The 17027-nt window shown below is 39.9% G+C and overlaps 1 protein-coding gene across 4 annotated transcripts; it reads right to left on the bottom strand.

Moving 5' to 3' along the window:
* Window positions 1–1495: 1495 nt before the first annotated feature.
* LOC138698748 (zinc finger protein 271-like) lies at window positions 1496–15196 on the bottom strand. Of its 4 annotated transcripts, none has more exons than XM_069824978.1 (6): window positions 14884–15196; window positions 14510–14654; window positions 11237–11320; window positions 6021–6122; window positions 4981–5078; window positions 1496–3968 (listed from the first exon to the last, which is right to left on the bottom strand). In XM_069824978.1, the coding sequence occupies exons 2-6, from the start codon at window positions 14528–14530 to the stop codon at window positions 3020–3022; spliced, it is 1254 nt and encodes a 417-aa protein (XP_069681079.1). In that variant the 5' UTR covers window positions 14531–14654; window positions 14884–15196; the 3' UTR covers window positions 1496–3019. The 4 variants fall into 4 exon arrangements, with proteins under 4 accessions (XP_069681079.1, XP_069681077.1, XP_069681078.1 ...); XM_069824976.1 differs by having other exon boundaries at window positions 14577–14654; window positions 14884–15195; XM_069824977.1 differs by having other exon boundaries at window positions 4981–5075; window positions 14577–14654; window positions 14884–15194.
* Window positions 15197–17027: the final 1831 nt, after the last annotated feature.

Raw genomic sequence — 17027 nt, 5'->3', positions numbered from 1 at the left:
ATAGTTTACCATAATTTTCAATACCTAACACTGTTTCTGTCTTTTATATTTTATACCTGATGTAAATTTCTGGGAGTAGGACCTACAAGGATCTTCTGATTCCATTGCCAATATTTCACGTCAGAATTTAGGCCTACTACAATGACACCTGATTTATTACCACAAAAGACGACTGACACAAGGAAGTACTCTTATCAACTTCAGTGTTCCTTTGTATACATGATTTTTTCTTTTTCTGTTCCAGGGTTCCCAAAACATTATAACCAACTTATTAATCATTGAATGACAACTTTATCTGTTGGAGGAGTGGCCAGACCATTTCTCTGAGATGTTGAAAATTAACGAACAATTCCTTTTGCGCATCATTTCTGAACAGCCACAAGCAATGAATGCACAACGCTCCCTCACCCGACTTGCGCATCTCACATTGTGTGTAACTATCAACCAGGTCCAGGCAACAGCTCCATTTTGGTAGACTGTATTAGTGTTCAGAACATAAAATTTGGCAAAATTTCATAATCCCTCAATACAACAATACAATTTTTCTGGTTCCTGGAAAACTGTTGTATACAGATTCGACTATATTATAGTTATGATACCTTTAAATTGTTACAAGATGATGACGTTCAATCTTCCCAGCACTTAGTCTTTTCGGACACTGGAAGCCTTGCTACACTGCAGTTCCAAGGCCTTGTCTTTGCAGCGTATCTGTATACATGTTCTTGTTATTGTGTATGTCTTCATAATAAACGGGTGGATTTGGGAAACCTCTGTCTTGCTTTCGATGTCCCCAATGTAATCTAGCTCATTCATCTTCATCTGCTATCTTGTATGCGAGACTAACTTTTTTATGAAATGAGGAAAACTTGCAGTAAAATGGAGAGTTTTGCTGGAATGAACACTTGTAAAGTTGAGGGAAACTCCTTTAATCCTATACACAAGTGAATGCTAGGAATATAATACAAGTGCACAAGGTACTCTAACTTAGAGAGTCCTGTGCAATATTCTCTCTCACGAGCTTTTTTTAAAACCGTCATCGTTATTTTCCTCTTCTCCAACTGCCATCAATTTTGGCTTACCAAAACCCCAGCTGCAGGCTTCTGTAGTGATATACTTGCTATTAGCAACATTTAAGTGTCGACAGTGCATGGTTCAATAAAGCAATAATATCAATAATACATTTCCTCCCCTTCCAATAATCAACAGACTCCAGTTTCAAGTTTGTGCAACCCTAGTTCCATACCGGAGACCATCACAGAGCAAGACAGGAGGAAATTTCTTAAGATCAAGGTTTTCATACCTTCTGAGAACTACGATTGTTTTCAAACAGAACACCCAAGCATAGTGACTATGGTTTATTAGAGTACTGAAGAAGAATAACTTGAATGGGTTCAGGAGAAAGTTGCGAGGGAAGACTGCATCTTACATCAAATGCTGGTCCTGCTGCTCTTCTCGCGGGATTTTACAAGTTGTTGAGACTTCACTAGAATATAAATATTACAAGTAAACCAGCAGTAAGTTTTAATTATACACGACAATATAAGTGTACATGCGAGGCATAGGAGTTACTTATTTTATTACTTTTCCATAGTTAAATCGCTAATAACATACACACATTCTCGTACACTATTTCACTTGTTAAAGTTATTCCGTAACATGAACTCTGCTGATCTTCCTTGTCAAGGTTGGATCCCTTGAAAGTAGGTGAGGATAATGAATGGAACAGTATATTTTGACGCGGTAAGTTCTCCTTCAGGGACATCGAGTTGCTTTGTAAGGCCAACTCTGGGCTTTTCAATCTTTTTTGAGATCTGTCAGACACTTGGGAATTACTTACATACCAGTACGGTATTTTTTCCTCAGGGAAATAGGCCTACACTTCAGATCTGAAGGTCTGTAATGTCCCCACACAGCTGTCAAACTTCCCATACTAAAGATACATCACTGCACCTGAAGCACGGCAACCGCATGAGTACACTGTGTGCTATTTCTCGCGTGTGATGATGTTTAAAGTCACAAAGCTGTCGTCTGCTGTGATACTTGCGTTTGCACAGAACAAAGCATTAACACAAAAAAATCTTTCACCAAGTAAAGTACAGCTACCGGCTCATGTAGTAGAGTCACTGCCTGTGAAAGATGGCTTCCTGAAATCAACTGTCCACACCCACCTCCACTCTGTGTCGTTAATAACAGACTCACCAATGATCTCAGGTGCAAAAGGGGAGAACAGGTTAATTGAAACTCTCCGGTCCACAGCCTTCTATGTGTAATGTCACATGTACAATGCACACAAACTAAAAACAGAGATCAAATAAGCCAACACTAGTCAAGGGGCTGGAACTGGAAACCAACCAAATTATTTCAAATTTAGTCGGATCCACTTCAATGTGAAGGCAGCTCATTTCACCACACAAACCTCAGCATGCACTAGAGCGAGTTTTGTCTTCGTTTTCACAAGACTTGTGATCATTCAGCCAAAGACGGAGTGTGGTTGCAGATGTTGTGGCCGAGTATTTCTGTACTATATTCTTCGTGTTCAGTTTATTATTTGTCCTGCTCCGTTTTGTGCATTTCTCCTACAAGCAATAAAACAGTGCACAACAGACACTCTACACGTTGAATGTCATGGGAAGATTAATTTTTAGGGGGCATGCTACAGCACAGAAGCTGCAAGGGTTTTCTGAGCCCACTTGTTCCTACTTTTGTATTTCACTCTAATTCCATATCTTCCTGTACAAAGCACAATTGTTTCGTGATGTGGCAGAATTTTTTAGTTTTCCACTATCAAAGACGAGACATTCCACATGTCAGAGCCCATCATCAAGGAAGACAAGGAAGGGGAACCTCTTGGTGAGAAAACCCTACTGCATACTGTACAAGTCGTACTCCCAAGCTTGCTTCTGAAGACCGAAAGCCTTCCAAGTGAATATGCTGTTCTTCCACAGGGATCACGGCCTTGGCCTGAGTGCTCGTTTCTGAGCAGAGGAATTGGGATGCTCTCGACAGTAAGTGAGGTCGCTCATCCCAGGCTGTGCACGGCCCGCTGGTGGCGCAGGGCGCTGGAGCGCGTGCTGAAGGGCCGCGCGCACACCTCGCACTTGTAGGGCGTCTCCCGCGTGTGCGTGCGGATGTGCCCCACCAGGATGCTCTTCTCCGCGAAGGTGCGGCCGCACATGTCGCAGGTGTAGGGCTTGAGGCCGCGGTGCGCCCGCCGGTGCTTCACCAGCACGCGCGCGTCCGACAGCAGCTTGCCGCAGTCCTCGCAGCGGAAGGGCCGCTCGCCGCTGTGCTTGCGCCGGTGCAGCACCAGGCTCGAGTTCTGCGAGAAGCGCTTGTCGCACAGCGCGCACGCGTAGTACTTCTCGCCCGTGTGCGTGCGCCGGTGCTTCACCAGGCAGCCCGAGCGCGCGAAGGCCTTGCCGCAGGTGTCGCAGCGGAAGGGCCGGTCGCCGGTGTGGATGCGCATGTGCGTGGCGAGGTCGCTGCTGCCCGCGAAGGCCCGGCCGCACGTCTCGCAGGCGTAGGGCCTCGCCCCCGTGTGCACGCGGCGGTGCTTGATGAGGTTGCCGCTCTCCGTGAAGCCCTTGCCGCAGGTCTCGCAGCGGTGCGACTTCTCCCCCGTGTGCGTGCGCCGGTGCTTGGCCAGGCTGCCCGAGCGCGGGAAGGTGCGCTCGCACATGTCGCACGCGTAGGGGCGGTCGCCCGTGTGCACGCGCCGGTGCGACACCAGGTCCCCGCTGCAGGCGAACGCCCGCTCGCACACGTCGCACTTGAACGGCTTGATGCCGGAGTGGATGCGCCGGTGCCTGGCCAGGTTGCTGTTCTCGGAGAAGCGCTTGCCGCACTGCTCGCACCTGAACGGCTTGTCGCCCGTGTGCGTGCGCTGGTGCGACAGCAGGTTGGAGCGGCACGTGAACCGCTTGAAGCACTGGTCGCACTCCAGCCGCTTGTCGCGCTGCCGCTTGCGCCTACCACAGACAGAGAAGAGGAAAGCGTGATTGTCTGTGAGAAAAAACTATTACAGCCAACAAAGAATAATATTGAGTTAATTATATCTTGACTGTCATACTTTTTGACGAGACATGAACAAAATCCAGCCAACAATTTAAACTAATGTACATAGACAGAAAGACAGCAGGCCAAAAACTACTATTCATAGCAGCACACTGCATGTCATTCAACGGACTGTAACATGAGCAAGTCCACACCTCGTGAAGCCAAAAACTGATGCTTATTACAGAAAAGGAAGTAGAAACAAATTGAGATCGTAGCTTTAGTACATTAATATTGGCAAACTTTGAAACAACATATAGCTGGAAGAATAGTTCAATTAAATTTGAAAAAAAAAAAAAAAGCACGCACGCACGCACGCACGCACACACACACACACACACACACTCTCTCTCTCTCTCTCTCTTTGCCGTCCTCATTGAATAATCAAGATTATATGTGGTCAACATGTAGATATCTATTATTGGAGAAAAATTCGTTCTGGCACTGGGAATCAAACCCAGGACCTCTCAGCTTTGTGCATTAAGCGCTCTTTCCATCTGAGCTATGTCGAAATCCGATTTAAATTTGAAGGTAATTTTTTATTATTATTTTACATTCAGAGTACGAAAGCATTCTGAAAAAAACTTGTGCAGGTCTGCTTTGTCCATCATGAACTGAGCCACGTGCATGGAAGACCAGCATGGATATGACTGTAATAGGCTTAACAATTATTACTATTATTGGCTTCCATTTCCGAGTACAGAAAGGATTTCATCACGTGTCCTCAATATTTCAGCTGCCACTGCTCAGAGTTTCGGGTCACTTAACGCACTTCTTCTCCTTACCGATCATTCTGACAGCATGCACTTCAAACTAAAAGTATCCTATATAAATAATCTGCATGTAAGTTCAGTCCGAGATTTTTCAGTGGAATTAACGCTGTACTCGGCGAATGGTTCTGTTTGCCAGTGTTGTCTGTGCACTCACCTTTTGACTGAGATCTCGTGATCTTCGATGGTTATCTCCTCTTTTGGCTCCACTTTCATTGGTGCTGGTGCCTCCTCAAGTGGCCGAGAATCCAACTGCTAGCAGAAAATCAGTTGTTACATATTATTCAACTGTTAACATTGCATATTAGCAATCTACATGCAGGCAAGTATATACTGTGTGTCATCTGCTGCAATTCTACCAAACATCAGTGAAGTGTGCTGCACCAGATAACAGTCAAACTTCATTTATACATTTTTATGGCAGTCTGAAGAAAGAAACGCATAAGTGAGAAAAACGTGTTAACTGAAATGGCATTTACATCTGAAATAACATTCGATAGCGTGTAATTATTTTACAAGAAAAAATAAAATAGGATAAAGTCATACGATATAAGGATACTCGATAGTTCAACTCGCATATTTTCAGATTGTGTTCTTGTTCCAGTACTTGCTATTTAGCTCCATCATATTCGTGTATTGTCTATTATCCATCATTCAGGCAATTTTATTGCTGTTATAATACTTGCATTTGTTACTTGATCAGCTTATGCATCTCGGTGCAGGAGATGAAGATGAAAAGAGCAATGGTGAAATGGGAGTATCCTTCAAAAATCTACCTCTGAACACCATCTTCATACACCACAAATTCCAGAGGAATGCACCGGGATTTGAAACCGGGCTACCAACATGGAAAGTCAAGTAGTGAAAAGTGATGCATTGCAAAACAACAGAGGAGGACACTTCTCCCATTAACTGCGAGACTTTTCGCATGTGATAACAAGTTATAGAGGCATCATGCCTAGCTCGCCTTTTGACACATGTGGCTTATTAGAAAACATTAAAAATGTCGTATTAGAAAAATAGCTGTAAGTGCCAAAAAGCTGATTGTCATGTATAAGAATGGTTTAGAAAACACTCAATTGAAGAATCTCTACTATTGGTTCACACCTCGGATAAAACATGCCTACAAAGTCAGCAGCACAACATGCAACAAAAATGCTACGATTTGAAAATTCTAGACTATATTGAGCAACTCACCGCGGGCTCATGCTTGACTGTCACCGACTCGATCTCTGGGCACGCCTCCTCGTCTTCGGTCTCAGGCTCCTCCTTCACAAACTCACATTTTGTCATGGCCTCCTGGAATGTGCAGTTGTGTTAAAGATGTGTCTGTGACATTCTAAATGACACAAGTGTTGTAAACTTGTTTGAACAACTCCAAGAAATTTTTGTAGAAAGTTGCATTTAAATTCCACAGTTAAAAAAATTATATGAACTTAACAACAAATGTAAAAATACAGACATTACTATGACGTGAGGCGAGAAAATAGTAGGTTCGTTCCAACAACAGTCAGGAACCGTCCGTAACCATCGTGAGCATGCGCAGTACAGAAAAAGAGTTCCAACACAATCCGAACCAGTCCTGAACCGGAAACATGTACTGCAGTCGGGCGTTCCAACAAGCTTTTGACACGGATTCGGAACGGTCAGAAATAGTCCGCGGATTGAGGCATGTACGGAAGAGTACGCAAGACGCGCATGCGCATAAGCTGACCAACATCTCCTGGATACTGAAGAAAGACATGAACGACCGTTCACATCAATGAGGTTAAGATGAAAAGTGACAGTACAGACGAATAATAAAACTAGAAATTTAATTTAAATTTTCGCCAAAAAGAAAGGAATGGAAATTATTTGGGTATTGAAATAGTTAATTACAATTTCAACATGCAGCTTTGATTAAAAGTGTAATAAATAACGCACATACATTAATAATTAAAAAAAAGAACTATTTTTTAGATGAGAGTCCCCCAGTACACGACATTGAATTAGCGGAATTCTTGCCTTCCATATTTTTTGTCATCTTTTTATAGAAAATGATCGAAATTCTATTTTCTGCTATTAGAATTAGCTGCAAAACGATAATAATAATCATCCCGTTCTTAGCAAAGATGATCACAGTTATAGCATCTCTGGATTTAATACATAATGATCCGCGAAAGCGTTCCAACAGCATCCAGTCCAGTTTCAATCCCATAGCAGATGCTCAACTAGCGCATGCCCATAAGATGGTACAGGAACCGTACATGAACTGATCCATGAACCGCTTGTTGGAACAAACCTAGTGGCTACTGTGGCCCGCTCTCTGCGTGGTCTGCAGGCTGTAAGAGGTGCGGCATAGTAGATCCTCAGTCGCCATATGGCATTCGCTGCAGTCACAAGTCATGTTACAAAAGTTTTGATTCTTCAAGTGTACAAAGTTTAGTGATTACTGTGTGTTTAGGTAATGCCTACCAACAAATTGTCATTGCGTGAACGTGTATATATGTACATAAAAGGCAGAAAGTTGTGTGCGAAAACAAGACGTAAATTTCGAATAAAGTTTTCAAACAGACCTGTGCCTTCTGCCAAAACAATTAGAAGACTCGCTAAAAGATTTAAAGACACAGGCTCCATGAACAATCGAAAATCAAACAGAAAGCATAGAGATTTACATAAATTTTCTTCTGTAAGAACACTATGTTTCTGTGGAACTTCAGAGTGTTGTTCATTTATACAAATCTGGCTTTCAGGTAGTAGCTCCCTGTAAAGCAGGTTTGAATAATTTCAAGGAAAAATTGTTCTGGGGCCGGGTATCGATCCTGGGACCCTTCGCTTAGCGCGCGAACGCTCTTCTGACTGAGCTACCCCAGGAACTATACACGACATCGTCACAATACCCAACCGGAACAATTTTTCCTTGAAATTATTCAAACCTGCTTTACAGGGAGCTACTACCTGAAAGCCAGATTTGTGTAATACATTCGTTACTGGAGGTACATTAACAGAAAGCCACAATTTAAATCACACAAGTATTTCTGTGCACTCATAATTGAGTTCCAGCGTCTTGTCAGCTCGAGTCGTGTGGATACAAAGGAAAAATTGTGACGGTGTCGTGTATAGTTCCTGGGGTAGCTCTGTTGTTCATTTGTTTATCAGAAGATGTCAGTTGTGTGTGGTGGCAAAAGGGGACCATTTGCAGCAATGACTGTGAACATGGTAAGTCCAAATTATTGAACATTTGTTGTTAGTGCTGTTATGCATTGTAGGAGTGCCAGAGAAATGGTCACGCGCTTGCCACGAGTCACCTCACATCATAATAATGTCTCTGTACAACATAAACGAAGTTTTAGTTCTGAATGTTTAAATTAAAATAAAGTCAAAATTCGTCACTTCATCACAGGCTGCATGTTGTTACCCTGTCATTGTGATGTCTGGTATTTTACCGGATTAAGACTTGGGTCCTGCCACACAACAGCAGCTACACATCCCACATCTTGTCGTTCACATGTGCCGGCTGGCCTGCACAAAGAAGTTCCTCTAGCATGTGAGGATCCACTGCACACTCTGCTTTCTAGCCACAGGCAACAGATTGCCTTTACTGTACATTCAGGTTATCCAACAGTATTAATGTCCCCTCTGTGGACTGACCCTAGACCCGATTTGTAAGAATCTGAGCATTGTTATTTGTAAAATTTTCGTTAAAAATTTATTTTTTCAATGAATAATAATACTATAAAGTATCAAAAATTCACATCCAATAAAGTTTTCCGCTTTTCAAAAAATAGACAGGGATATTGGATTTAAAAATTTGACACTAGAGAACCGAATCTCCTTCCATGGACAACTGTAAAAGTGCAGAAAATATTCACAGAGTACAGCAGCTCTCAGCAGATAGGAAGCCATATCTCAAGCTCTGGAAACATATTGCGATCGTAAGAATGACGGTGTAGTGAACTGAAATATAAACAAGTGCAGATGTAGCTGCAGGCCTGCTTAGCCAGAGACTGACACTGACTTAGGACTGGATGATGCAACTGCAGTGAAGATGGATCCCCTCCGTTGACATGCAAGTCAACTTAAATCATAGAATCCCTAATATTTAATAATACTGCGATGTACCGAAGTACATATATTTCCGTCCAGGAATTCTGTGTTATCATATAATGAATGCACCTCTGCACATCGGTGTGTTGGACATCTGTGACACAGTGCACGAGGGTTGGAAACTAAGAGGTGGAGCTTAAACTGAGAGGATTCAATCTGTCATCGAAATTGGAATCCGATGTGGCTTAGTGGATAGAGCATCAGCACACAGAGCTGAAAACCAGGGTTCGAATCCCAGTGCCAGAGAGAATTTTTCTTTGCTCCACTGATCCTTAATCACCTAATATTTAAGATAAAAAAAAATCAGAAAACTTGGACAGTTGTCTGGAGGTGTTAAAGTACATTAATAAAAGGCACCTGACCAGTCAGCTTAACTATTGTTCTTAATTTTGTACCTTATTCAGATGATCCTACACAATTTTGCAGATAATTCGCAATTTTCGATATTTCGCGGAAGTTCGTGCAATAATTACCGCGAATTATCGGGAGTTGACTGTATTTCATAAGGCAGCAGCAGATGACAAACTTAACACGTATTAGATTTCTCGTGTAAATACAATAGCAAGAAAACAGAAACCTGTCAATATGGTTTTCCTTACGCGTAACTGAGAAAACAAAATCCAAGTCTAACTTACCGCGAAAATGACTTCATGGAACATTCACAACCCAAGAGAGCCATTTAATAACAATACTGGTTGTGTATGCTGGAGGACATGCCCTCTATTGTATTTAATAACAAAAATATTGAATGATACAAATTCTGTAATAAAGTTGAAATTTAACAAATAGGCTTACAGAATGCTACAATACATCTATACTAATAATAAATCTGAGGCCGAAATTTTTCTGGTAATTTTCGATTTTCCAAAAATAATTGGTCCTAACACATATAATTAACCACCCTGAAACCGAAAATCGCTTTTATTTAATTTTTGTTTGTATGTCTGTCTGTCTGGATGTTTGTTACCTTTTCACGCGATAATGGCTGAACCAATTTATATGAAAATTGGAATATAAATTAAGTTCGTTGTAACTTAGAATTTAGGCTATATGGCATTCAAAATATTTTATTTAAAAGGAGGGTTATAAGGTGGCTTGAATTAAATAAATCGAAATATCTCCCTTATTATTAATTATCATGAAAAATATTACATAACAAAAGTTTCTTTAAAAATAATTTCCGATAAGTTTTATTCTATGCAAAATTTTGATAGGACTGATATTTAATGATATAAATGAGTTTTAAAATTACAATAACAACGCCATCTAAGGCAGTGTAATGAAATAAAAAACAAATGACTTAGTCCATAAGGGGCCTTGGACAACAACAATCGAAAGCTATGAAACATAGACTACAGAGAATATTTCTGTGTTTGTATGAAGTAATATCGGAAGCTAAATTAACTGATTTGTATAATTAATTATTAATTCACCATTGGAAAGTGTAGTTTCTCTAGATGGACATAATGCTATAATGTTATTACAGTAACTTCTGAGTGAATCGAGGACAGGTAAGATTAAAATAGTTTCTTATGCACAGAAAACTTGATAGGATATTCTGTACATTCGTTTCCTGTATTTCCTAAAATAATTTGTATGACCAAATGAGTGCTCTCTGGATCAAAATGATCGCAATTTAATTATTTAAATACAATTTAAATTAAGTAACATATTAAACGATTTATCCTTCTATCAAAAACGAATGGTCCCTGGATCAAATGCCCTATTTTAATTATGTAATTACTTTATATTTATTTCTAACGGGTGCAGCAGAGTGCAAGGGTACGGCTAGTGCAGAATAAAAACACAAAAATGTTCTGCTATTAAATAACGAAGCAACGAGCAAAAACACAGAAAATGTCAAGAGTCCCATAATAGATGTGGGGCATTTCACAGTTGGAAAAAAGGAGAGGAAACGTGTTTTCCTCAGATATACATTTTTCCATATAGGGAGTAATGTTGCTCGCATGCACCGTGGCATACTCAAGCTGCGTGTGCAAAATGAGCAAGGCTTCCCACGAAGAACTGTGGCAGCACTTTTCACACTGGAAACACGTCAGGACTGCCTGGCTGAACATCTTCAAAGAATGGGGAAAGTCTCAGGAACAGGGTGCGGAGAGGCTCTTACAATGCAGACAACTGGACTGAAAAGATCCAGTGGGACTCTGCTGGGAGTAATTGTGTGAAACCAAGCTGCAGCCAAACTTTAATATGCTTTCCTACGAAAAATCTATAAATTCAGACTTTACAATACTTTTACCAGAGGCCCCGATATGCCCAAAAATGTTCCTTCTTAGCTTCATACACAGTCAGTCTCTGCAGCTCACCTCTGGCTCACACTTGATGATGGCGCTGCACGGCAGGCTGGCATCGTCATTGTCAGGTTCAGTCTTCATCACTCCCATGATGCTCTGCAACAAACAACGTAAATTTTTGACATTTCCGTGTTTTTATAAGTCACTTTGCTGTCTTTGAGGTTCTGTCTTTATAAGGATTATGTTCACTTCATTATTAACTCAACAAAAAATTGTATTGTACAGTAAACTGCAGGAAACTTTGCAGTTTTTGTTGAATGTCTCTCCTTTAAATCCCACAGTTTGTTTCTCCCGAAAATTGAATTTTAGAAACAACAAAAACAATACATAATACTACTACTACTACTACTACTAATAATAATAATAATAATAATAATAATAATAATAATAATAATAATAATAAACTTGAAAGTTGTACAGTCTTCTTCCCCACAGTCTGCATTATCCTGACTTTTTTTTTTTGCTTTAAAAAGAACCACAAGTGATGCACTAACAGAGAAAAAAATTAAACTTGCAATGACACAATCTGGCATGTATGTTACAGCATTGCTCATTGTTTCTGCAAATCTTATATCTTCTGTTTTGAATTCACTGTAGTTTTTGTGAAATTGGTTGCATATTCACTATACATGGCTACCTACTAAACAAAAAAAAAAAAAGTGGCAGTTGAATGGGAGAAAGGGCCTCAATTTTCTGGAAATTTCATTATCTGGTTCATCTTAGGTTCTATTTAGGTAGGATAATCCAAACTTTGCTGTATACATAAAAATCTACATCCCATCCATTGAATACGATGCTGTGAACAGTGACCCAGTGCAAGACAGCCTCAACATCAGGTCTGGTTTGTTTATTTTTTTATTGGGTTATTTCACGACGCTGTATCACCATCTACGTTATTTAGCGTCTGAATGATAATATCATATTATGAAGGTGATAATGCCGATGAAATGAGTCCGGGGTCCAGCACCGAAAGTTACCCAGCATTTGCTCATATTGGATTGAGGGAAAACCCTGGAAAAAACCTCAACCAGGTAACTTGTCCTGACCGGGATTCGAACCCGGGCCACCTGGTTTCGCGGCCAGACGCACTGACCATCTGGTTTGTCAGCACACTGTGACAGGATGAGAATCTCTGCCATCATTTTGAAAGATGAGAGGTGGAAACTATGAAAGTGATATTTTGAAAGCAATGTACAGTAGCAGCAAAAAAAAATCGGACCTACCCTTGTAGCTGATTTCAGAGTCTTGTTCACTCCAGAGCACGATAGACTGGTAACTAAGACTTTCGTGGTTCGAATCCTGCCTGGGAAGGAAACTTTTTTTTGTTCCTTATTCAAATTTATTCCCAATACTTTTCGATTGCTGGTAAAAATTCATGTTCTGGGAATAATAAGTTAATTAAGTAGTAAAATATCGCTGCAATCGAAAAGTATTGGGAATAAATTTGAATAAGGAACAAAAAAAAGTTTCCTTCCCAGGCAGGATTCGAACCACGAAAGTCTTAGTTACCAGTCTATTGTGCTCTGGAGTGAACAAGACTCTGAAATCAGCTACAAGGGTCGGTCCGGTTTTTTTTGCCACTACTGTACACGACCACTTAAAGAGAAATGGCCTATCTTCATGTGAATGTCTACTATACTGTTGAAAGTTTAGACAAATGGAATTAATTCAGCAGAAGCCATCAGCGAACTCTCTACTGTAGGTTTGGAACGGCAAAGTTTAAAAGGAAGCTACAGTCTATACCTGCACGACTCCAACTGAACAGTGACATCCATGAACTTGCAAAACTGAACAGAAAGATTACCTTACAATGAACGTGCAATCACTGTCAAACATAAAAGTAATCCATATACTCAGAAACCCACAGGATAACTACTCTTCAATTCAGTTAAAAGAATAATTAAAACATCAACAAAAACATAATGCAAGTCCAGAAAAGAAATGGGAAAGATGTTCGAGTCCAAACAATCCCTGACGTGCCTGCCAAGGAAATCAGCTGTGATACACACGGCAGTTCCTCTCTGATTTTGTAGCAGCTTTCTTAACAAATTGCTTCGTAATAACAGTTTGCATGAAACCATTTACCAGGCAGTTCCGCACAATCAAGCTGAATACACCCCATCTACAACATGGAGTTTGCAGTCCAAGTATGGAACTAGCATGGAGGAAAGCACACACAGCCATAATTTTTAATTAGTTATTTTACGACGACTTATCAATTGCTATAGCAATGACCAAGAAAGCTTTTAAAAGCCATAAGTAAATAAGAAATTTTATTTACTTTACTCCTTAGTTTCGGTATTGTTCTTATTTAAATTTCACTTAAAGAGTACCGGTACGTAAATGGGTTGCTAATTGTACTTGTCCCATCTGTTACATTTACCCTGTCCCACCCGTTACAACAACAAAAAAAAAACTTTTATTTTGCAACAGAAATACTAATCATTCCAAAAAATAACTGAAATAATAAAATCTTCAAATACTCTTGGAGAACCTATAAATATGGTAATTTATTTTTCCAATAAAAGTATAGAAATTAGCACAAAAATTTACATTTCTGTTACGTGTGTACATGCCGAGGTTGTATTTTTGTCCCACCCGTTACATATTCTAAATTCAATGTAGCCTATCTCTTTTTCTAATCAAAATATGTTATTTTTATACCAGAAGCAGATTAAAGAAAAATCTTTTGAAGAACTGTACAAAATTCAAATTAGGCTAATTTAATTTTTAACAGAACAACACCACTTTTAAGAGTTCAGATGTCCCATCCGTTACATAATTATGGAATGGCTGTACAGTTACTAACGCAGCTGTAAAGTGAAGTTAAGTTAAATATCGCCATCTATCATGCAACGTATATATAGCACTTTTCGCTTGGCTTTCCAACTTGTTCAAATAGCTTACGTGGTCTACGCCCTCTCAAGGTAAGAACCCTTTATATTGTATAATAACAGGCTTGAGGTGAAAATGTGATGAACGTAAGATAAGATATGGCAAGGCGTGAAATATGGAGAAGGCTGATTAATTTGCATATTGTCTACGATTACCGGTACCACTATATTCAGCAAGGACGCAAAAACTGTCCAATACAAGAAATACTCAAGCCCAAGTAATGTCCCCTTACTACACTGATCCCATATTTCCACTAAATACTGTAGTTTAACATTTTTCTGGGCTATTTGTGGTTCTTCACATTTACTGCAATTAGGCTACACAGCGGATTTTCAACGTCACTCATAAATACGAATAATTGGTTCCGTGCAAGACAGGCTCAAGACCAACCCAATACTGAAGATGAGACATCCAATGTAACACAGAGGTGCTCCTCTTCAGGTTGTGGGCTGTGTACCTGATTACTGTTGCTTTTCACGTCATCTGCTGCCTCTCGATCCGGTTCCAACCAACCTCCGCATGCTTCCATGTCCCTCTGAAACAATATCAAAGCAATGTTCCGAATTCAGTTTAAAATCCTGTAAACTTGTACTAAAAAATTAACAAACTACACTACAGTAATTAACTTAACCTAACCTAAACTCTAGAAGCTAAGTTATCAAATAGTAGAGAGTCATTTATCACATTATCCATTCATTAAGGAGATTAAGAAATAAACTACTGTCTGTAATATCTTAAAAATATTGATCAACTGTATTCCCCACCTCGGTATGTGTTTTCTGTTTTTTGTTCCCAAACCAGGAGGCAAAACAAATTGTAACATCATTTGACACTTTCTACGAATGATATCACGTTCTTTTCGAAATGCCAAAAACATCTCCTCTGGCCCTTTGTTCTTTAAATTTCATAAAGCACAATCAAGTGCTCTTACACTCAATCTTAAAACCATTTTGAAGCACCACATCACCACTGCTCCCTTCGAATTCATTGAAGTTGTTAGTGATTTGTTTTTTGTCACAGATAAACACACACAGACAAACCACAGATCACTCAGATACATACCGATACATACTCAACGAGCGTATAATTTCTTGTTTCTCTCATAGATCCCACCTTCCACGACCAACAACCACCACATAGTGGCGCCATCTGTTAGTGGCATTTGTACTATAACACAGCTGCCACCGATCGCAATGACTCGACACGACTCTTAATTTCCTTAAAAATAAATAATAATAATAATAATAATAATAATAATAATAATAATAATAGTGAAGTGCTTTGTATGGAGTGTGGCATTGTGTGGTCAAAAAGAATAAGAAATGAAGCTGTGTTGGAAAGAGTGGGTGAAGAAAGAATGATGCTGAAACCGATCAGGAAGAGGAAAAGGAATTGGTTGGGTCACTGGCTGAGAAGAAACTGCCTACTGAAGGATGCACTGGAAGGAATGGTGAACGGGAGAAGAGTTCGAGGTATAGAAGAAGATATCAGGTGATAGACGACATTAAGATATATGGATCATATGAGGAAACAAAGAGGAAGGCAGAAAATAGGAAAGACTAGAGAAAGCTGAGTTTGCAGTGAAAGACCTGCCCTGAAATGAATAATAATAATAATAATAATAATAATAATAATAATAATAATAATAATAATAATAATAATAATAATAATAATGGTAATAATAATAATCATCATCATTATCATCATACCTGAAACAAATTCGTTGGCCTACACAATTGCCACACCACTACTGAAATCATTGCCTACTTTGTTGGTGATATGAAGATGAATCTGTTCTAAAGATAGAGCACCCATTAGCTCAGGTTCAGATTATGGTAGCAGTAGGTCTAGTATTCAACGACGCTTTCAACTGCAGAAAATTTTAAATTTTATATGTAATTTTGCGAAGAAATATGGTAATATGGTATAGAAACAATGGTGGGCCAGTATATAAAAATTCTGGAAACTGTCCGGATACATGATCAATTCTTTCATCGCATCGAATATGCCGTACTTTCTTTTCTTTTTCAACCACAAATAATGTACCCAAAATCTTCTTCTTTTTTTAATATTAGCGAGTTGTACAAGAGCCAGGGCATCTTTATCGTCTCAAGACATTATCGACGCGTTAACGCAGCAAATGTTTCACTCTTCAGTATCGATATACTTCGCTCACGTCACGTCCGTTCTATCTATAATTATATTCTCTGTATGAATTGCCTCTCCGTGCAAGAAAACTAAAACAGTAGCTGTTACAGTTACTTTCCATGCAGTAAGCGCTTCAAATGTTGCAGTTTTTGGGACATCCGAAACTCCGCACGATCCCTCACCCACGTTTGCCGATGCAGAAGTTATTCGAAATTGAACACGGGCAAGAAATAGCCGCCAGTTTTTTCCCCCCATCCCGTCCTCTCTGTGTGCATTGATACATTTGTTTACATGGGACAGACTCGAAAAATCATCATCCCTCCTCCGTCCGATGTCCGAGCCACAACTTCTCTGTGTGAATTGCTGCAGTGTAAAATAATTGTTGTGCGTTACTTTCCGATCTACCCTGGTATAATATAGAGAAGTTCAGCTCCACAGATCAGTTATCATTTTGTATTATGGTATTGGACACGAGTATTTGTGCATATTTGCTGTTGTCTAGGGGGAGATACGACACCGTGTTGACCCCATATCGTGGTAGTCTGACACGACGTGCCGAGTGAACTCCGCTAGGGGCACGTAAAACTCGGAACAGATGTATTATAGAGGGGCCACCCGCCTGATTGGTTCAATAGTATGAATATTACTATGTTATGTTATGTTTTATTTAACGACGCTCGCAACTGCAGAGGTTATATCAGCGTCGCCGGATGTGCCGGAATTTTGTCCCGCAGGAGTTCTTTTACATGCCAGTAAATCT

This window comes from Periplaneta americana, chromosome 4, assembly GCF_040183065.1.
Source record: "Periplaneta americana isolate PAMFEO1 chromosome 4, P.americana_PAMFEO1_priV1, whole genome shotgun sequence".
Taxonomy (NCBI): domain Eukaryota; kingdom Metazoa; phylum Arthropoda; class Insecta; order Blattodea; family Blattidae; genus Periplaneta; species Periplaneta americana.
Note: the sequence above shows the minus strand (reverse complement) of the source record. Positions and strands in the feature narration are given on the sequence as shown.